General features: G+C 39.4%; 1 protein-coding gene across 1 annotated transcript in view; it reads right to left on the reverse strand.

Moving 5' to 3' along the window:
* Window positions 1-5,739, reverse strand: part of CPO (carboxypeptidase O) — a 63,670-nt gene extending 57,931 nt beyond the window's left edge. The window contains exon 1 of the mRNA XM_086323656.1: window positions 5,681-5,739. Coding sequence (XP_086179782.1) covers window positions 5,681-5,739 — 59 coding nt within the window. The remainder of the gene's footprint in view (window positions 1-5,680) is intronic.
* Between the last annotated feature and the right edge of the window lie 17,982 nt (window positions 5,740-23,721).

The raw sequence follows: 23,721 nt of genomic DNA on the forward strand, positions 1-23,721 counted from the left end.
CAGCTCAATACAGTAGCTGTAGGGGAGAAAAGTGTTCCTCCATCCTCTTAAGGGCCTTGGGTGTGTACTGTCCAAGACAGAGTAACAAGAGAAAAGTATACACATTTATTTAATGGAAGTTTTATGTTTTATGACACAGGAAGCTTCATAAGAAAATGAGGACCTGAAGAAAAAGTGTTTTTTTGTGCTAGGATTGATGAAGAGTGGGCAGTCATGTAGAAAGGTGACAGGTCGGAGAGTATGAGGTATGCATAATAAACTGGAGGAAATATAGCAAGCCCTCTTTGTTAGGATTCTTCTCAGCATCCACTTTGTCTTCACAGATAAAGATGTTCTTTTCCTCTGGGTCTAGGGAGGGTACCTCTCGCCTGAGGGTTTTATGACCTATCTCAGGGGAGAAAGTCAAAGTAAAATTCCTGTTTCTTCTGTTCTCTCAAACTCTCTTAGTTTAAAATATTGAACATGCCAAGGTGCCATATTCTGGAGCACTGTGTCCTCAACCCCACCACCGCCTTACACAAATTATGGACTAGTCATGACTCTGCTACAAAAAAATAAAGTGTCACTTCTCAATCCTGCATCCAGTTCTAGCTCCTGCCTTCTCTTCTCTTCACAGCCAAGCTCTTTGAAAGAATAAGCTATAATTTTTACTTCCTTATTGCACATGCATTTGCCAGGAGAAATATCAATAACCTCAGATAGGCAGATGATACCACCCTTATGGCAGAAATCGAAGAACTAAAGAGCCTCTTGATGAAAGTGAAAGAGGAGAGGGAAAAAGTTGGTTTAAAGCTGAACATTCAGAAAAATAAGATCATGGCATCCAGACCCATCACTTCATGGCAAATAGATGGGAAAACAATGGAAACAGTGAGAGACTTTAATTTTTGGCTCCAAAATCACTGCACATGGCGACTGCAGCCATGAAATTAAAAGATGCTTGTTCCTTGGAAGAAAAGCTATGACCAACCTAGATAGCATATTAAAAAACGGAGACATTATTTTGCCAACAAAGGTCGGTCTAGTCAAAGCTATGGTTTTTCCAGTGGTCATGTATGGATATGAGAGTTGGACTATAAAGAAAGCTGAGTGCCGAAGAGCTGGTACTTTTGAACTGTGGTGTTGGAGAAGACTCTTGCAAGTCCCTTGGACTGAGAGGAGATCCAACCAGTCCATCCTAAAGGAGATCAGTCCTGGGTGTTCATTGGATGGACTGATGCTGAAGCTGAAACTGCAATACTTTGGCCACCCATTTCTTTTTCTTGGGGATGGTCTTGATTCCTCTTTCCTGTACAATGTCATGAACCTCCATCCACAGTTCATCAGGCACTCTGTCTATCAGATCTAGTCCCTTAAATCTATTTCTCACTTCCACTGTATAGTCATAAAGGATTTGATTTAGGTCATACCTGAATGGTCTAGTGGTTTCCCCACTTTATTCAATTTAAGTCTGAATTTGGCAATAAGGAGTCATGACCTGAGACACAGTCAGCTCCCGGTCTTGTTTTTGCTAACTGTATAGAGCTTTTCCCTCTTTGAAAGAAGAAAGAAAAAAATCACAGCAAAAATTAAGTCATAAGGGCTGAGGAAAGTATGAAAGACCAGTTGGAATAGAAATAGATATACCTTAATAGAAGGTAAATCAGGTGAGATATCCCCTGGTCATGAGAGAGACAGATGCGTGTTTCCAAAAAACTTGTGAATGATCTCAAGGCAGAATGAAGTTAAAAAGTCTACTACAGTCAAAAGTGGTGTTGGTCAAATAGGTATTTCTGCTACCTCACTCCTCTCTCCCTACTCTTCCCACCTTGCAAGAGTCTGAGATCAGGTTAGAAAGATAAGAGGAATGTTAGAGAAAGCCAGTGGTACTCTCCTGCCCCATCTCTCCAGCCTGCAGTGAGCCAGAAGTGAGAGAGGGGAGAAATAAAATTTTAAGGATTTCTTATTATATTGGAATGAACATTTGAATGGCTTACTATAAGAACTTTTTATTAACTGAAAGTGATCAGAAAAGTCACAGGGCTAACACTAAGTTTCATGGAGATTGTTCAGTTCAGTCGCTCAGTTGTGTCTGACTCTTTGCAACCCTATGAACCACAGTATGCCAGGCCTCCCTGTCTATCACCAACTCCCAGAGTTTACCCAAACTCATGTCCACTGAGTCGGTGATGCCATCCAACCATCTCATCCTCTGTCGTCCCTTTCTCCTCCTGCCCTCAATCTTTTCCAGCATCAGGGTTGTTTCAAACGAGTCAGCTCTTCGCATCAGGTGGCCAAAGTATTGGAGTTTCAGCTTCAGCATCAGTCCTTCCAATGAAATCAGGACTGATTTCCTTTAGGATGGACTGGTTGGATCTCCTCAAAGTCCAAGGGACTCTCAAGAGTCTTCTCCAACACCACAGTTCAAAAGCATCAATTCTTCGGCACCCAGCTTTCTTTATAGTCCAACTCTCACATCCATACATGACCACTGGAAAAACCATAGCTTTGACTAGATGGACCTTTGTTGGTGAAGTATTATCTCTGCTTTTTAATATGCTATCTAGGTTGGTCATAGCTTTTCTTCCAAGTAGCAAGCATCTTTTAATTTCATGGCTGCAGTCACCATCTGCAGTGATTTTGGAGCCCAAGAAAATAAAGTCTCTCACTGTTTCCATTGTTTCCTCATCTATTTGCCATGAAGTGATGGGACCGGATGATCTTATCTTTCTGAATGTTGAGTTTTAAGCCAACTTTTTCACTCTCCTCTTTCACTTTCATCAGGAGTCTCTAGTTCTTCTTTGCTTTCTGCCACAACGGAGGTGTCATCTGCATATCTGAAGTTATTGATATTTCTCCTGGAAATCTTGATTCCAGCTTGTGCTTCATCCAGCCCATCATTTCTTACGATGTACTTTGCATATAAGTTAAATAAGCAGGGTGACAATATGCCATCTTGGCGTACTCCGTTCCCGATTTGGAATCAGTTTGTTGTTCCATGTCCAGTTCTAACTGTTACTTCTTGACCTGCATACAGATTTCTCAGGAGACAGAGCCAGAGAACTTCCTAAATCATGGCTGTAGGTGTTTGCTTCTTTTTTCGGTTAATTTTTTAATTGGGTGAAAGTCACATGACACACCATTTTAACCACAGTTGACTGTGCAGCTCAGCGGCACTAAGTACACACTGCTGTGCAACTCTCACCATCACCTGTCTCCCAAGTTTTTCACCTTCTTACACCGAAACCCCATCCCCATTAGACCCTAAGCCCCCAACCCCTCACTCCCTGGCCCCTGGCATCTAACAATGTACTTTCTGACTCTATGAATTTGTCTATTCCAGCTATCTTATAAGTGGAACAAGTATAAGTGGAATCAAACTGTATTTTTCTGCAGTGTGTGTTTACATAGAAATCTAAATAAGCTCTAAGTTCCAGAAAGTGATAACCTCTCCTAGGAGAAAAGAGAGCCATGACTTTGTTCCTCCCTGGCAGAGTGATAAAAGTGGGAAAGTCTGATATAGGCAGGGTTAAGGAAAAAAAGGCAAAATCTAAATAAGCTTTGAATGGCCTTCTGTAGATTGGCACAGTAGATTTAAAACCCAAGGATCTAGAAGACAAACGTACAATGCAATAATTTCAAACTTGTTCTGAATTGACTGAGAATGTATGTAATTTGTATAAATTATACGCAAATTGTCTTCTAAATCAGAGGGACCATAGGAGATAGAAACAATAAATAAATACTATTTCATAATAATAATCAAAAAATAAAACCCAAGGATTAAGTATGCACTGTTAGCAACTCTTTCCCTCAGTTCTTCACTAAATTCTAGGGGTTAGTGTTCAGAAGGCTGGGACATGGCAGGAGAATTGAGAGAAATCACCTCTGAGGAACCACAAGGAAGAATGAGGAGCAGCTGAAATGGTAAATATGTTGAGATCATTCTATCTACATATAATGCACACACATACATTACTATTTATTGTCTAAAGCAAAAGTAGTAACAATATATATTGGGACTTAGAGCATTTGTAAAAGTAAAGTTTTTAACCATAAGAACATAAAGAATTAGAGGAGGGAATTAAGTTTCTTTACACCAATGTAGGGTTCTTTACACTTTGCAAGATGTAATTTAAATATTGTTCAAAGATAGACTCTGTTAAGTGAAAGATTCATACTGTAATATATAGAGCAAACAGCCAAAAATGCTCACATAAAAAGTCAATAGGGGAATAAATTTAAGCAAAAAAAAAAATTATAATCAATTTAGCCAATGGGAGTCATCAAAGAATGGACAGAAAAACAAAGAGTAAATGCAACAATCAGAAACAAATAGCAATATGGTTAATTCAGATCCAACTGTATCACAAAGCTATATTAATTTTAAATTAAACTATCCCATTAAAAGACAAAGATTGCCAGACTGGATTAAAAGTACAGGATACAACTCGATTTTTGCAAGAAACCTACTTTAAATATAAAGACAAAAATAGGTGAAAAGTAAAAATGTGCTATCAGATAAAAATGTAAACATTAAGCATAACAATGGCTATATGGCTAATAATCATATCAGACAAAATAGGTTTCAAGATCAAGGAGATACCAGAGGGATGTTACTTAACGACAAAAGGGTCAAATCATCAAGAAGACATAATAAGCATGCACCTAACAAGATAGATTCGAAATACATGGACCAAAAGCCAAGAGAAGCAAAGAAAAAATTGAGAAATCTATCTATATATTTTTTCTTTTTTTTAATTTTATTTTTTAACTTTACAATATTGTATTGGTTTTACCATATATCAGCATGAATCTGCCACAGGTATACACGTGTTCCCCATCCTGAACCCTCCTCCCTCCTTCCTCCCCTTACCTTCCCTCTGGGTCGTCCCAGTGCACCAGCCCCAAGCATCCAGTATCGTGCATCGAACCTGGACTGGTTACTCGTTTCATATATGATATTATACATGTTTCAATGCCATTCTCCCAAATCATCCCACCCTCTCCCTCTCCCACAGAGTCCAAAAGACTGTTTTATACATCAGCGTCTCTTTTGCTATCTCATATACAGGGTTATTGTTACCATCTTTCTAAATTCCATATATATGCATTAGTATACTGTATTGGTGTTTTTCTTTCTGGGTTACTTCACTCTGTATAATAGGCTCCAGTTTCATCCACCTCATTAGAACTGATTCTATATTTAAAAAGGTAGAAATAGGAAGTTTTGACACCTTTATGTCAATAACAAAACTAATAGACAAAAATCTGTAATGAGATAGAAAACTGTGAAAACTATTATCAGTCCTATAACTAATTGATATTTTAGAACCATATACATAATAACTGTGATACCTCAAAGATACATTCTTTTCAAATGCACGCAGAGCATTCACCAAGGTGGAAGTACAGAGTATGTCCTCTGACCACAATATTATTAAATAAGAAATTGATCATAATAAGACATCTAGGGAATGTTCCAATATTTCAAAATTTAGCTATACACATCTAAATAACCCATGGGTTAAAGAAGAAATCAGTAGGGCCGCCATCTTGCCAGCCCCTCGGATTGATGTGTCATGCCTCACGTGGGAGGGACAGCAATTGCAGGGGAAAGCTGCCATTTTGGAGACATTGTCTAGCCTTCCATTCCAGAAAATCCAGCACAGCATCACAGCGGAGGACTGTCAGCCCACACCCGACATCTGCACCATCAGCATGGTTGTGGGCCAGCTCAAGGCCGATGAAGACCCCCATCATGGGGTTCCACCAGATGTTCCTATTAAAGAATATCAATGATGCTTGGGTTTGCACCAATGACATGCTCATGCTTGCCCTGCACAACTTTGGCTGACCTCTTCCCAGCCAGGCACTCATGCTGTTTCCTCCTCCCTCCTCTTCCCAATACTATTCACATGCTTCCAGATGTTCCAAGTATCATTCACAAATGAGCAGGGCTGCGGTGGGCATGGGTGCAGTGTGCTGCTGCTACCAAGATGTTGTGCATGAGGTTTGGACGCTAGAATAGTTGCATCTGACAGGAGAAGTTTGTGTTGTACCAGCGCATGCCTTGGAAAGACATAAGTAATGCAAAAGGTTATCTTTTTCTTTTTCAATCTACTGACAAGTTGCTCTAGTAACCCAAAGAAGTGAAGGAGAAAGTAGCTGCCTCACTGCCCAGGTATTAATTTGTTCAGATGTTTCAATGCCTCATGAAACAATAAAATCATGGAAATTTTCTTAACAGTAAAAAAAAAAAAAAAAAAAAAGAAGAAGAAGAAGAAATCACTAGGGAAATTAGAAAACAGTTTTAACTGAGTGGTAACGAAAATACCCATATTAAAATTTGTGTTACATTAAATCAAATCTTAGAATGTACTTTATTACTTTAAACACTTTTATTAGAAAATAAAAATGATGTTGATCATCTGAGTTTCCTCTTTGGAAGCCAGAAGAGAAGAAAACATTAAAGCCAAAATAAATACTGTAAAGGAAATAATATATATGAGAGTAGAAATTAATTAAAAATTAAATTTTAAAAATTGGTAATTAAAAAAGACCAAATAATAGAGAAAATCACTGAAGTCAAAGTTGCCATTTAAAAAACTAATATAATTGATAAGCTTCTAGCAAGATTGATCAGAACACACATACACAGGAGAGAGAGAGAGAGAAACAATGGTAACAAGAATAAAAGGCAGATTTATCACTAATCCACATTCAAAAGATAGTAAGGGACATTATAAGCAATTTATGCCAATTGTCAAGAACTGTAAAGATTTCACTATATTTGCAAGCTAATGAGTTAGCCTGCCAGTCTCTTGTGACTGGCAGAAGACACAAAATTCTTGGGTCAGAGACAAAGTCTGTTATTATTCATAACACAACAAGCCTTGTGAGCTTCAAGTTTGAGTAGGTTCTTCCTTGATCCTTAAAATCGACTGGGTGACACAAGCAGTTCAGGTAGATGATGTACACATGGTTGGCTTATGTCATAGCTGTGTAATCTCAAGGTTAGGAAACTCCAATCATTGATAAAAAGCAAACCCGCCTGCCTTTTGCCCAGACGAAGACATTGTCTTTATTACACTGGATGGCAAACAATCCTGCCCTCTGTTCCAGACAAAGAAATGATCTCATAGTCTTTCAAGGCTATGTACCATACAACTATCTTGAAAAGATAGCCTGGAGCAAAAAATTTGACAAATCCATGGATAATTAGCTTCCAACACAAATTAGATGAACATGGCAAATTCCTTAAAAAATACAACTTACAAAGACTATCACAAAAAGCACCCTTTATCTAGTAAATAAATCGAATTTGCAGTCAAAAACATTTCCACAGAGAAATTCCAGGTTCTGTCAGTTTATTATATTAAAAAAATGTTAAGAAGGAAACTCAAAAAATAGGAATAGACATTTACCATTTTTAGGATGCTAGCATAACCTCAACAACAATACTTGACAAAAATATTTTTTAAAGTTACATATCAATATCCCACATAAACATATATCTGAATAGACTGGAAAAAAATAAACAGCAAATGCAATCCAGCAATGTATTAAAAAGCATGCTAAAGTGTGTTTTATTTCAGAAATATAAGCCTTTGACTGTGTGGATCATAATAAAATGTGGAAAATTCTGAAAGAGATGGGAATACCAGACCACCTGACCTGCCTCTTGAGAAACCTATATGCAGATCAGGAAGCAACAGTTATAACTGGGCATGGAACAACAGACTGGTTCCAAATAGGAAAAGGAGTACGTCAAGGCTGTATATTGTCACCCTGCTTATTTAACTTCTATGCAGAGTACATCATGAGAAATGCTGGGCTGGAAGAAACACAAGCTGGAATCAAGATTGCCAGGAGAAATATCAATAACCTCAGATATGCAGATGACACCACCCTTATGCCAGAAATTGAAGAGGAACTAAAAAGCCTCTTGATGAAGGTGAAAGAGGTGAGTGAAAAAGTTGGCTTAAAACTCAACATTCAGAAAACGAAGATCATGGCATCTGGTCCCATCACTTCATGGGAAATAGATGGGGAAACAGTGGAAACAGTGTCAGACTTTATTTTTCTGGGCTCCAAAATCACTGCAGATGGTAACTGCAGCCATGAAATTAAAAGACGCTTACTCCTTGGAAGGAAAGTTATGACCAACCTAGATAGCATATTCAAAAGCAGAGACATTACTTTGCCAACAAAGGTCCATCTAGTCAAGGCTATGGTTTTTCCAGTGGTCATGTATGGATGTGAGAGTTGGACTGTGAAGAAGGCTGAGCATCAAAGAATTGATGCTTTTGAACTGTGGTGTTGGAGAAGACTCTTGAGAGTCCCTTGGACTGCAGGGAGATGCAACCAGTCCATCCTAAAGGAGATCAGTCCTTTATGTTCTTTGGAAGGACTGATGCTAAAGCTGAAACTCCAGTACTTTGGCCACTTCATGCAAAGAGTTGACTCATTGGAAAAGACTCTGATGCTGGGAGGGATTGGGGGCGGGAGGAGAAGGGGACGACAGAGGATGAGATGGCTGGATGGCATCACTGAATCAATGGACGTGAGTCTGAGTGAACTCTGGGAGTTGATGATGGACAGGGAGGCCTGGCGTGCTGCTATTCATGGGGTCGCAAAGAGTTGGACACGACTAAGCGGCTGAACTGAACTTAACTGAAAGTTAATTTATTATTTGAAAAATCAATGATTGACACTAATAGACTAAAAGATTAAAATAATGTTAATAAATGCAGAAAAACATTTGACAAATTCAGTGTCTATTTGTAACAGAAATTCTCAACCATTGAGGAATAGAGGAGAAATTTTCCAATGGAGTAAAGGTTAGATATGGAAATCTGTAAGTAATATCACATAGCATAAAACAAAAACCACCTTTGCTCTATGATCCAGAATAAGGCAGGAATATATACTCTTACCACTTATATTAAATAATGTACTAAAGTCTGCTGCTGCTAAGTCGCTTCAGTCGTGTCCGACTCTGTGCGACCCCATAGACGGCAGCCCACCAGGCTCCCCCGTCCCTGGGATTCTCCAGGCAAGAACACTGGAGTGGGTTGCCATTTCCTTCTCCAATGAATGAAAGTGAAAAGTGAAAGTGAAGTCGCTCAGTCATGTCTGACTCTTTGCGACCCCATGGACTGCAGCCTACCAGGCTCCTCCATCCATGGTATTTTCCAGGCAAGAGTACTGGAGTGGGGTGCCATTGCCTTCTCCAGTACTAAAGTCTAGTCTACGAAATAAGAAAAAGAAATAAAAAGCATAAAAATTGGAGACATAAAAGTAAAACTCTTGCTATTTACAGATTACATATTTCTAAGTGTAACTGTAACTTAAAATACTTTGAAAATTATGAAAAACTAATAGAACTATCAATTAAACCTAAAGTGTTGTGGTACATGACCAATTTGCAAATCCATTTTATTTCTATATAAAATAGCAATAAAGAATTGGAAAAGTAACTGAATTTAAAGTGCTATTTATAATAGCATCTAAACCTGGGACTTCTTTGGAAGGAATCCAAAGAAATTTGGCCACCTCATGCAAAGAGTTGACTCATTGTGATGCTGGGAGGGATTGGGGGCAGGAGGAGAAGGGAATGACAGAGGATGAGATGGCTGGATGGCATTACTGACTCAATGGATGTGAGTCTGAGTGAACTCCGGGAGCTGGTGATGGACAGGGAGGCCTGGCGTGCTGCTGTTCATGGGGTCACAGAGTCGGACACGACTGAGCGACTGAACTGAACTGAAACACTAAAATATCTGAAAATCAAACTAATGAAGGATATGCAAAACCTACATACTGTAAATTACAAAAGACTGCTGAAAAATTATAGAAAACACAGGGGGAGATGTATATGGTGTTTATCACTGAAGGACTCAATATATCTATTCTCTCCAGATAAGATAAGATATCTGTTAAGATATCTGTTCTCTCCAAACTTATCTACAGATTCAATAGAATCTCAAACAAATTCAGCAAAGTTTTTTTGAAGAAATTCAAGTTGATCCTATTTTTTTTCCTTGAAAACACTAATGATCAAGAAGAGACAAAACAACTTTGACAATGAACAAATTTGACAGTTTGGAAGACTTACAGTACCCCAAACCAGCAATTGTTATCAAATTATAGTTACCAAAATAGTTCAAGATCACAAGGATAGACAAATAAAACAATGCAACAGAATATAGAGCAGAGGTTTTGACCTACACGATTAATTTCTGACCAAGGCACTGAGTCAATTCAATGGGAGAAAGAAACGTCTTTTTAACAAATTGTTGTTCAGTTGCTAAGTTTTGTCTTAACTCTTTGCAACCCCATGGATGGCAGCATACCAGATTTCCCTGTCCTTCACTATCTCCTGGAGTTTGCTTAGACTCATTCCATTAAGTTGGTGATGCCATCCAACCATCTTATCCCCTGTCATCCCCTTCTCCTCCTGCCCTCAATCCTTCCCAGCATCAGGGTCTTTTCCAATGAGTTGACTCTTTGTATCAGGTGGCCAAAGCATTGGAGCTTCAGCATCAGTCCTTTCAATGAATATTCAGGATTGATTTCCTTGAGGATCGACTAGTTTGACCTCCTTAACAAATAGTGGGAGGAAAATTGAATATCTGTATAGAAAATAAAGCAAAAAGAACGTTGTAACGACTGCTGTGGTATACCATACAGATTCCTCCTTCAGACTCATTTTCTCTACCACTGGTGTGCTGGCTGCTGACGGCTCACAGCTGAACCCCTTATTCTCTGGGAATTGTGGCCAACCAATGTTACACCTTCTTTCTGGTGAAAGCTGGGATCCAGTAATTGGGTAATATAGAGGTACAATGGCCATCCCTATTGAATCACTGGGGACAATGCCAAAGAACCACCGAAAATTCCAAGCTCCTTCTAGGAGTGACTGAGGCCCCTTTGGCGTCACGGTTCACTTTGTCCTTCTGCTCAATTCTGCTTCTTTCACCTTTTACAAGTACTTTTCCTGACATAATGCACTAATAAACCTGCATGTGAAAATGTTTCATGGAGAACTCAGTCTACAGCAGACTCAACCCTTACTTTATTTCATATCAACAGAAATAATTTGAGATGGATTACAGATCTAAGGGTAAAAGTAAACACTAAAACTTCCAGAAGAACTCATGGGAGAATATCTTCATGATTTGGGGCTAGTCAAAGATTTCTTAGGACATAAAAGGCATTTTATGTAAGAGGCAAATATTGATAAAATTGGATTCCATCAAAATTAAAAGTGTCTGCTCATCAAAAGACACCATCAAGAAAATGAAAGACAAGTCACAATTCGGACGTGGGGTGGTGTGGGGGTGGGGAGGGAAGAATACTTAAAATGCCTGAAAGAAATAACTTATATCCAGAAATACAAATAACTCTTTACAAATCAACACTATAAAGACAAATAGTTCAATAAAATGAGTAGACTAATAGAGGTTTATGAAAAGCGCATATAAAGATGTTGAGTAACAATTGTTATCATGGAAATACAAATTAAAATCAAAACAAGATATTGTTTCACAACCACATAGAATGGCTAAAATTTTAAAAAACTAACATAAAGCAAGAATGTGAAGCACCTAGAACTCAATTGTTGGTGCACTATAAAATTTTATAAAAACTATGAAAAACTGTTTTATACAGTTTTTTATACACTTAAAGGTACATCTACTCCCATGACTCAACAATTCCACTTCTAGGTAGGAAATGACATTTTATATTCATACACACACAAAATGTGTACAAATATGTTCCTGTTCCTTCCTGGTGGCTCAGATGGTAAAGAATCCGCCTGTAATGCAGGAGAACTGTGTTTGACCCCTGAGTCGGGAAGATGCCCCAGAGAAGGGAATGGCGGCCACCCACTCCAGTATTCTTGCCTGAAGAATTCCACGGACAGAGGAGCCTGTCAGGCTACAGTCCATGAGGTCACGAAGATTCGGACACAACTGAGCAACTAACACTTCACTTTCACAAAAATGTTCCTAGTAGCCTTATTCGTAATGGTCAAAAGTTGGAAACAACCCACGTGAGCATCAACAGAACAGAAATGAGTCTTTAAAAAATGTGTTGAATGAGAAAAGCCAGACTCAAATGGATCATGGTGTTTTATTTCATTTATATGAAGTCTACAAAGAGAAAAATTAATCGATAGTAATAAAAATTGCATCATGTTTTCAGTTGTGGTTGAAATGTTCTAAAGTATTTTTACTTGCACAGTTTTAAAAAGATTTTTTTAAAAAAAAGGCTTCTCCAAACAAAAGACACAGTAGGTATTTTTTAAAAAATTCACAATGGACTATCACTCGGCCATAAAAATGAATGAAAAATGCCATTTGTAGCAAGGAGGATGGACGTAGTGATTACCATATTGTTGTTGTTTAGTCACTAAGTCGTACCCAACTCTTTGGCAACCCCTGTAGCCCACCACGCTCCTCTGTCCCTGGGATTTCCCAGGCAAGAATACTGGAGCGAATTGCCATTTCCTTCTCAAGGGATCCTCCCAACCCAGGGGTCAAATCCGTGTCTCCTGCTTGGCAGACAGATTCTTTACCGCTGAGCCAATTATCATATTAAGTGAAGTAATTCAGACAGAGAAAGACAAATATATGATATTGCATATATGTAGAATTTTTTAAAATGACACAAATTAACTTATTTACTAAATAGAAATAGACTCACAGACATAAAAATTAACCTTACGGTTACCAAAGGACATGTGGGGAGACATAAATTAGGAGTATGGGATTAACATATGTACATTACTGTATATGAAATAAACAATCAAGTCCTACTGTAATGCACAGGGAACTCTATTTGATATCTCATAATAACTTATAATGAGAAGAATCCCAAAAAAATATTAACAAGGTTATATTTAGTCTTTTCAGAGTAAGAAAAGCAGAAGTTTCCTCACACTATTATGTCTTCAAGGTATCATATACCTGACAAGTTCAGTATTGTAAAAATCAAGAATACCTTTTTCCTAAAGAGTGAACACCTTAATAGAAAGGACTCGAGACTTCATTTATTTTGAAGACTAGTGCTAAACAGAATGTTGCCTCGTTTTCTTTCTTTTGTTTGATTTGGTGTATCTCAGGAGGCAAAGTGTTTGTTGTTGTTATTTTGTTTGTTTCTTCACTATGGTATACAAAGCATTAGCCATTTGGTGGCAAGACAAGGGATCACTTTTGCTTTCTCAAAACAAAAGAACCCCTTCCTGACCCTGTAGATTCTTGGGAAGAATATCAAGGTTGTTCTTTGTTTGTTGTACCACACTATCTCACTCTTGATAAGTGCAAGCCCTCCCTGACAGTTGCTAAGAGATCAAGAAATATGATGAATCTTATTTTAATTATAGCAGTCTTCTTAATAGCTTCCTTTTGTGGTTTTCTTCCGGGAACAGTGCTATTCCCACTAAGGGGCACTTAGAGGTGTGTAGGCACATTGTTTTGTTGTCATAGTGACCGAGTCGCACTGCTGGTGTTTCATAGTTGGGGACCAGAGATATTAAGTATCTTGTGACTTACAGGATGTGTGAGTGCTAAGTCGCTTCAGTTGTGTCCAACTTTTTGCCACCCTATGGACTGTAGCCCTCCAGGCTCCTCTGTCCATGGAATTCTCCAGGCAAGAATACTGGAGTGGGTTGCCATTTCCTTCTTCAGCAAATCTTCCCGACCCAGGTTCAAACCCAGGTCTCCCACATTGCAGGAAGATTTTTTTTTTTTTACCATCTGAGCCACCAGGGAAGCCCAAGGAAGCACCTATTCGTCTTTACAAGCCTTAGCTCACATGATCCCCTCTTCACAACTTTTTCTCACTACCATCACCACTATCAGAATTAATTTCTTCTTTAGAATGTTTTGAAATTACTTACAATCTGCTCCACTGAAAGAATTTGATCTTTATAGCTGCAATATCTAACAATACAAAGTGTACACTCAACAAATATTTCTTGAACCACTTTAAATTTAATTGATGTAAATTGTGACATTATTTATTTTTATCTACTTCCAACTGTGCCATGTATCTTTTTTTTTTCTTGGCTTCCTGTTGTAGAAAATTATGATTTAGCCCCACTACCACCCTTCATGCCTTCATTTCTTCTCTCTCCTAATAATATTAGGAGAATGTTATAATTCTCCTAATATTATTATGTTACAACTATTTACAAAGTGAATATTCATTGTTTATAATACTCTATGTACATACAGTAATGAATGAGTGTATCTCATTCCTTAATTTTTTTCTTGTGGATAGATAATTTTGCTCTACCAAGTGCGTCAGCTGGCCAATTTTTTCCTTATATATTTTTGATGACCAACTACACCTTCTATCTGATTCATAGTTGTCCTTGTCTTGGACAAGTTATGTCATATTCCTCAAAACTCTTCACTACTAAAATTTCAACAATGCTGGCAAATCCTCTCTAAGTACAAATTCTGACTTTCTCAAAATCTACAGTGATCCTTTTTGTTGAAGGATGAAATGTGAAGCAAAGAAGCTAAATGTATTGCTTATTTAGCTATTCTTATGTCTCAATCTCTCTGTACAAAGCAAGACTTGATATCATAAAGGGTTTTAGGAACCATGGAGTTCAAGGATTGGCAGAGTTTCTGAAGCAGGAGTGTTTATAGATTGGCTGACTTTCAGCCGTGGAGTTTAGGGATTAACTGACTTTCAGAAGCAGTTCCTGGAGTGATGCTGTTGCTGGCTGGCTGGCTGACCTTCAAAGCGTGGGACTATCACTAATTGATTAGTATGGGTTTAATACTTGTTCTGTGGTTACTTGTTTATTACTCTGGACTAGGACCAAAGAACAGTCTTTCAATCTTCATTTCCAAATTAGGAGGCAAGATTTTCCCAGTTAGGGCATGCATCAGGATCACCTGGAGTGCCTGTTAAAACACAGATTGCTGGGCACCACCTCAGAATTTATTATTTATGAAGTTTGGAGTTGCAACCAACAACGTGCATTTCTAACAAGTTCTCAGGTGATGATGTTCTGCTCCTGGAGAACTATTCCCTTAGAATGGTAAACAACGGTTTACTGTTGTTACAGGTTGAAAGAACCATAGTGCTGGTAACCTACAAGATGAACAGGGCTGTAGTTTGATAGAGGTATGTCAAGGCAATGGATAGAGGCATGGACAGTGCAAAGGCTAACTGTGGGGGCTTTCTCGGGGGCTTTCTCAGGGGCTCTTGGGTGGCCGGGCTTGAGAACTGTTAGTGTGGAATGGAATGTCTGCAAGAAAGACATCAGAATGCCAGCTTTTGCTTTCCTCCTTCCACATAATATATGAATGCCTTTTGTTTCTAAATTGTCAGTTAGATAAAGAAAGTCACTTTACCATAATTTTTTTTTCCTTTTTGTATACATAAAGTACTTAAATAAAATATAATTTTAATATCTCCTTTCTTCTTGGTGTATGTACATAAACGTTGCCCTTGCTAATTAGCAAATCCATTCCAGGTAGTAGACACCTTATACATCTCAGCAGGCAATTTAGTGCCTTAAGGAAAGGAAGATCTCAAGGGGGAAAAATGTGCATCATCAGTTCCTACCGCATGAAAGATGTATGTTGAAAAATCAAGGTCCATGCCCAAATGTGCAATGTATTTTTGTCTCAAATCCATTTTCAGCATAAGAAATATGGTTCCGACTAGATGGAGGATTTTTCTTCTCTTAAAAAATGTGATAGTTGCCAACTAGTGATGGAGTTTCCAGAATTCTTTTTCTGATACTTAACAGATGAATTTATTGGATGGAAAAGTTAGAGCAAATCCCAGTCTCTTTGGAAGGATGTCCAAACTCAGCAACAGTGATATCAGCTAAGTGTCACAGGGAAGCATGTACAAAAGGCAGGAAAAGAGTGGAGCAAGCATAAAACCACCAAAAAGGCAACAAGGTAGAGCATCTCCAACCTTGATGGAGTATTAGAGTCAGAGTGTGAGCCTCACCAGTTCATCAGCGCTGCTCGGTGGCTCATCAAGGTAACAATAACAGTGTTCAAGGTAACAACAGTGTTCTCACTGAAGTCATGATGCTCAAGACCACAGCACTTGGTCCTCTCTGTTCTCTACAAAGCCTGTGACAACTCTTATCCTCCACATTACAGGTTTCCTCTACCAAATGTTACAAACCAATCATTTCTGAAAGCACCAACAGCTTCAAGAGAAATCCCCCCTAATCAGGGACTGCCAATCTCTATATTTTGAAATGTTAGAATCATTTGTAATGATGGGAGAATATAAGGAATTGAGCACAGAAATTCACACTCTTTCCTACTTTTAACTCTAAGCATTTGATCAATAGTTAGTGCCTTGCCCCAAGTTCTCTATACTGATTTCTGCCTCCCTAATAGAGTGACTCATTTACCAAATGTGCACATTTTCAGCCAGAATGACATCTATTTTAACAACATTTTATTTTGAGGTGTTTTTTTTTTTCCCATGGAGAGTGAGCGAGCACCCTGTCAGTAGGATGTGTTTTTTAAGTTTCTCGAATGAGTCTCCCAAAGAACTCCAGAAGGTTCACAATAGCACAGATTTTCTGTGCATGTACAATTTATACTCTTTCTTTTCACTGAGGGATGTGCTAGACTGCTCTGACTTCATTGATTCAACAAACATGTCTGTGTACCTACCTTGTCCTGGGCACCGATCTTGGTGCTGTGCTTACTAAATGCGTCAAGTCTATGGTCACCTTCAACTGTGGTCTCCCGTTTCCCTACTGGTTTCTTAAACCTGGCATCACACAATTAGAGTTCTGTTCTTTTGATTCAAAATAAACACAGGCTTTCTTCCTTGTGTAAAAAATGCAAGCAGTATTGAACAAGTAACATGGTCATTTAAACTTGTCTACCATTAGCCCAGGAGTGTGAATACTTTCCAAGAAATAGATTTTTGATTAGGGAAGATGATTAGTCCAGGATCTAAAGGGTGGGAAGAAAAGCAAGCAAGTCTGGATGGAAGAAGAAGTCCATGTAATACTCATTTCACTTCTACCCTACTCAGGGCTTTAGTTGTGGTGCTCTATTTTTTATTTTTCGTCTATTGTCGAAATGTCTAGTCTTGCTTCACAAAGTATGGTCCCTTAGCAAATGCTATCAACATACCTGGGAGTACTGGTTCAGATTCACAGAATGCAAAGTATAACAGACAGGTGGAAAATCTATATGTGATTAACTGCCATCACCACCCCCATGAACCCAGCACTTTGCCAGTCCCTCCATTAAACATCTGTGGGATGTCTGCTATACCTGCCATTGCCAGGTACTGCACACACAGAATTAAACACATGTCCCTCCCCAGAGTTTATACTCTAGTGATGAAGATAGATTTGAAAAGTAGTCATTTCACTATTTTGTGATGAGTGTTAAAAAAAAAATAAGAATATGCCTGTATCACAGGACAAAGTTAGGGTACCAAGCCTAGTCTAGGGAAGGCTATGAGAGAAGACAAGTAGGAATGAGTTAGATGGAGGGGATAAAGGCCGAGTGAGAATATCACTTGAAGCAGAGGGAACAACACATATGAAGGTCTAGGGTGAGAATGGGCGTGAAATGATAAAAATATATTGGTCTCTGCCCCAGGTTCCTGCTAATGTTTGGTCTTTGACCTTACTTCCTCACACAGAGATCCTAAAGTCTTAGTAATTCCTAAAGTTTTGGGGGTGAGAGGAGCATCTTATACAGGACTCCTAAATCCCTAAAAAATTCCTGGGTTCTAGGAGCATCTTTTGTTCTATAGAACAATTCTTACTAGGCTCCAAGATGGCAATTGGTCACCAGAAAGACCAATCATGACTAGAAGCTTGCAACTTTCAGCTCCATCTCCCATGTTCTGGGGAAAGAAAAGGGGCTAAAAATTGAATTAATAATGGATTGAGCCTACATGATAAAGCCTCCATAAAAATCTGCAAAGTACAGGACAGGAGATGCTTCAACCCATTTAGAATATATCCATTGTATGCACAGAGAGATGTTTAGAACTTGACAATCATAATAAAACCACTTGGCAAAAAATCTACTCATAATTTTGAGGACTCAAAGAAGAAATTAAAAACTATTTTATTATATTAATGGGAAGGCTGTTAACTCTTTTCTTTCTAGTCCACACTACCTTTCTGTTTCCTTAGCCATCTGGAAGGCCTTCAGCATGTCCAGTGAAACTAACCTGTATTTCTAGAAAACTACAATAAAAATCCAGTTGAGTTCTGCTAGTCTGGCTCCAATGATGGACTGTTCTTCCTCCTACATTTCTTCTTCCTTCTGGCAATGTGTGCCTTCCCTAAAAATGAAGGTGAATATTATTAGGTGAATGTAGAGTCTACAAAAAAGCATCAGCTTGTATCAGTAGGTCTATTTTGTTGTTGTTCAGTCGCACAGTCATGTCCAACTCTTTGCAACCCCATGGAGTGCAGCACGCCAGGTTTCCCTGTCCTTCACCAACTCCCAGAGTTTGCTCAAACTCATGTCTGTTGAGTTGGTGATGCCATCCATCCATCTCATCCTCTGTCATCCCCTTCTCCTCCTGCTTTCAATCTTTCCCAGCATCAGGGTCTTTTCCAATGAGTCAGCTCATTTCCAATGAGTCAGCTCATCAGGTGGCCAAAGGATTGGAGCTTCAGCTTGAATGAATATTCAGGGTTGATCTCCTTTAGGATTGCCTGGTTTGACCCTGCTGTCCAAGGGACTCTCAAGAGTCTTCTCCAACACCACAGTTTGAAAGCATCAATTCTTCAATGCTCTGCCTTTTTTATTGTCCAGCTCTCACATGCGTACATTGGGAGACAACAATCTCAACAGTTATTTTATTATTTTTAAATTTTCAATTGGAAGATAATTGCTTTACAATGTTGTGTTGGTTTGTGCCATACATCAACATGAATCAGCCATAAATATACATGTGTCTCCTCTGTCTTGAACCTTCCTCCCACTCCCCACCCTATCCCACCCTCTAGGTCCTTACAGAGCACTGGGTTGAGCTCCCTGTGCTCAGCAACTTCCCACTAGCTGTCTATTTCACATATGGTGGCATGTATATTTCATGCTACTCTCTCAGTTCATCCCACCCTCCCCTCCCCTCACTGTGTCCACAGGTCTGTTCTCTGTGTCTACCTCTCTGTTTCTGCCCTGCAAAGAGGCTCATCAGTGCCATTTTTCTATATGTGTGTTATTATATAATATTTGTTTTTTTCTTTCTAAACAGTTATTTTAAAGGAAGGAATTTAATATTGACAATTGTACATTAGATAGAAAAGAATTGTTACCTGAAAGAAAGCTCACAAAGGTTCTCACTAACAACTGCAAGAAGCAGACATCACTCCTTCTTGTTTAAACGTAAACATAAATGAACATAAATACACATTTTTATTTTCTAAATGAAAGAGGTTGGAATAATTAAAACTTAGATGCCTGGAATAGGGGCTCTTCTGAGGTGGGAATGCTACTCAGCTAGTTGCTGTGAGCATCGGAAACACTACAAACTATATTCAACACCAGCTGCTGGAATGAACTGCTGGGTAAAAACGCTTTCCTGGGTAACTCTCGAAAGACATGGAGCTGAAAGGAAGCCCACAGGAAGCCAACACGAAAAAGAAAGTCCATACTTCCTGCTCTAGCTTCATAGTCGATCCACTCTAGCACTTCCTACTGGCAAAGCCAAGCAAGAAATCAGGAGGCAAAGCAAAAGATGATCTGCAGAGTTCCAGTCTCAACATTAGAAAGAAGTAGTTTAAAGTTGAGAATAGTTAACACTTCTACTGTTTGGTGGGGAAAAGGACGTCTTTAGTGAAAAGTGGACTGTGCCTCTGAATTTCAAATCTACATCAGTGTTTAAAAACATAGAAAAAATAAAACGTCAACTATAAGTACAACAGATTTTATGTTAGCCAGCCCTTGTACAGGCACAATAACTCATGATTTTCACTGAGATGGTGAATCTTTAAGCCAAATGTAGTAGATTTAATTATTGGTCCTAAGTGTTTTCTCCTTTATGATTGAATCATACAGCCACACCTCTGCCTGGCTTTATGGTGGGCAGAATGTACTCTTCTACCTCTTGACTTTGGGCTCTGACATGGGACTTGCTTCAGTCTGTGAGATTTTAGGGAATGTGACCAGGCTAGAAATGAACTCGTAAAATTGAACTTTTGTGCTTTGGTGCTTACCATGAGAGTAACATGCCCCAGTGTAGCTGCTGGCCTTTTAACCTTGGCCCCAGAAAGAGATAAATGGATTGTACCCTATGCTCTGGGTAACCACAGGTCCAAAAAAGACAGACACACGAGACAAACCTGAACTCAGCCAGAAGCCTGGAGTTCAGGCTAACCAGCCAAGCAACATGCAGCCTGCACACTCTCAATGTCAGAAGAAAATCTATTATGTTAAGTTCTTGCATATTGGAACCTGTTATGCAGCACTGTTACGGCAATAGCTGACTCAAGCATTAGGTTTCCCAGACTTCACTGATGTATCACTAGATCTAATCAGGAAGCAGAAAACACACTGATTATTTAATAAAAAGAGATTTCATAAAGAGAATTGGTTATACAGTTGATAGAAAAGGCTGAGAAAGTCAACCAGAGGACATTGAGACAATCTAGAGCTTGATAACAACAAGAAACTGCTTCTATCCACTAGGCTGCAAGGAAAACCAGGGAGATGAGGATCACTCAGTGGAAACTGAAACCTTGACAGGCTTCCTGGTGTTAACTGGAGCCAGAGAAGATACATGGCTACTGCCAGAGATGCCACCTAAGGCACAGAGAATTTAACAAGATATAAACAAGCCGGCCTTATTAAACGTTGAGATGATAATTTTTCTCCCCTTGCTTCTCTGAGTCCAAAACCTATTTGTTGATTTCAGTTCAGTTTAGTCAGTTAGTCGTGTCTGACTCTTTGCGACCCCATTGACTGCAGCACACCAGGCCTCCCTGTCCATCACCAACTCCTGGAGTTCACTCAAACTCATGTCCATTGAGTCAGTGATGCCATCCAACCATCTCATCTTCTGTCATCCCCTTCTCCTCCCACCTTCAATCTTTCCCAGCATCAGGGTCTTTTCAAAGGAGCCAGCTCTTTGTATCAGGTGGCCAAAGTATTGGAGTTTCAGTTTCAATATCAGTCCTTCCAATGAATATTCAGAGTTGATTTACTTTAGGATGGACTGGTTGGATCTCCTTGCAGTCCAAGAGACTCTCAAGTGTTTTCTCCAACACCACAGTTTGAAAGCATCAATTCTTTGGCACTCAGCTTTCTTTTTAAAGTCCAACTCTCACATCCATACATGACCACTGGAAAAACCATAGCCTTGACTAGATGGACCTTTGTTGGTAAAGTAACGTCTCTGCTTTTTAATATGCTTTCTAGGTTGGTCATAGCTTTTCTTCCAAGGAGTAAGCGTCTTATTTTCATGGCTGCGATCACCATCTGCAGTGATTTTGGAGCCGAGAAAAATAAAGTCTGCCACTGTTTCCACTGTTTCCCATCTATTTGCCATAAAGTGATGGGATTGGATGCCATGATCTTAGTTTTCTGAATGTTGAGCTCCAAGCCAACATTTTAACTTTCCTCTTTCACTTTCATCAAGAGGCTTTTTAATTCTTCTTCCCTTTCTGCCATAAGGGTGGTGTCATCTGCATATCTGAGGTTATTGATATTTCTCCTGGCAATCTTGATTCCAGCTTGTGCTTCATCCAGCCCAGCATTTTTCATAATGTACTCTGCACATAAATTAAATGAGCAGGGTGACAATATACAGCCTTGATGTACTCCTTTTCCTATTTGGAAGCAGTCTGTTATTCCATGTCCAGTTCTAACTGTTGCTTCCTGACCTGCATACAGATTTCTCAGGAGGCAGGTCAGTTGGTCTGGTATTCCTATCTCTTGAAGAATTTTCCAGTTTATTGTGTTCCACACAGTCAAAGGGTTTGGCATAGTCAATAAAGCAGAAATAGATGTTTTTCTGAAACTCCCTTGCTTTTTCTATGATCCAGCAGATGTTGGCAATTTGCTTTCTGGTTCCTCTGCCTTTTCTAAATCCAGCTTGAACATCTGGAAGTTCACGGTTCACATATTGCTGAAGCCTGGCGTGGAGAATTTTGAGCATTACTTTACTAGCGTGTGAGATGAGTGCAATTGTGCGGTAATTTGGGCATTCTTTGGTATTGCTTTTCTTAGGGACTGGAATGAAAACTGACCTTTTCCAGTCCTGTGGCCACTGCTGAGTTTTCCAAATTTGCTGGCATATTGAGTGTAGCACTTTCACAGCATCATCTTTTAAGATTTGAAATAGCTCAACTGGAATTCCATCACCTCCACTAGCTTTGTTCGTAGTGATGCTTTCTAAGGCCCACTTGACTTCACATTCCAGGATGTCTGGCTCTAGGCGAGTGATCACACCATCGTGATTATCTGGGTTGTGAAGATCTTTTTTGTACAATTCATCTGTGTATTCTTGCCACCTCTTGTTAATATCTTCTTCTTCTGTTAGGTCAATACCATTTCTGTCCTTTATTGAGCCCATCTTTGCATGAAGTTTGTTGATATAGGGGTTTAAAAATTCTGATTAGTAAAACCATATTGAATAAGATAGCTAGGACTTGAGGCCAATATAGGCTTCCTAATAGTCTTCCCTCCCCCACTCACACACCCAAGAGCTCAGGTCTACAGAGCAGACACTTACCACCCACTCACCCCCAGCTGTATAAAGGATCCTGGCCTGCCTCATCCTCTTTGAATGCAGCCATCCTATTAGTAGAGACAAAGTGAAGGAGGCCACCAGTGCATACCACCCTTCACACATTAACTCCACCCAACAGCAGACCACGGAGCACCCAACCCTCACCATCACACTGCATGGAGGCACACCACGCATCTCTTTGTGGGGAGAAGCCAGAAAAGGGAGAAACAACGACAACAAAAAATCTTCTTCCTTTGCCTTAAACAGGCCAGGAAATGTCCAGTTTATTGGCCAGGAAGAGGCAAGAGGGAGAGAAGGTTTCAGCCATAGGTTCACACCCTCCATAAAACTCCTTCCAGCCACTCCAATCAATGAGGAGGATTTGGCTTTGGGTGTACAGTGTGCTGCCTTTAGCTGTGTCCACAGAGGCTGCCCCGACAAGGCACTGAAGTGTGCTGTGGAGTGGAGGCCGTGGAAAAGATGTCAGTGGCTGCCTGAGCCTAGGTGGACCCAGCCAAGAGAAGTTGGAACAGGAAAATCAAGAGAAAATAAACACCAGTTGATCAAAGAGCAGATGTCTAGGGACTCTAGTCATTTCCTATATGGTTAACTGGAATTTAGGGTTTGGAAATAAAGTCCTTTCTCCCCCTTTTTGATAGATAAGAGAGTGGATCTTCACAATATTCAAAAGGGAGCAGCTGCCTGTTTTGGCAACCCTTTAGAGGAAAAGAGTGAATATGTGAGGTATTACTGCAAGAATATGAGGGAGAAATTTGAGTAGACAGCCAAGAAAGTGAAGAGTGGAGAACAGTAAATTTAGGAGCTCTCCATATGATGTGGTTTCTCAAAGATGATGTATTAAAAAAAAAAAAAAAAGCAGGGAGCAAAGAGAGAGGGGTAGAAATGAAAGGCTTGGAACCGTGAGCATCAAATTGAGGACAAACTTTCCTGAGAGACATTTAAAATGTAATCTGAGAAACAAGCCTAAGACCCAGAAAGGGCAGTTTATCTGGAGCTTGAAAT

Source organism: Bos grunniens, chromosome 2, assembly GCF_055505025.1.
Source record: "Bos grunniens cultivar Pamir isolate PY7600 chromosome 2, Bosgru_T2T1.0, whole genome shotgun sequence".
NCBI classification, from domain to species: Eukaryota; Metazoa; Chordata; class Mammalia; order Artiodactyla; family Bovidae; genus Bos; species Bos grunniens.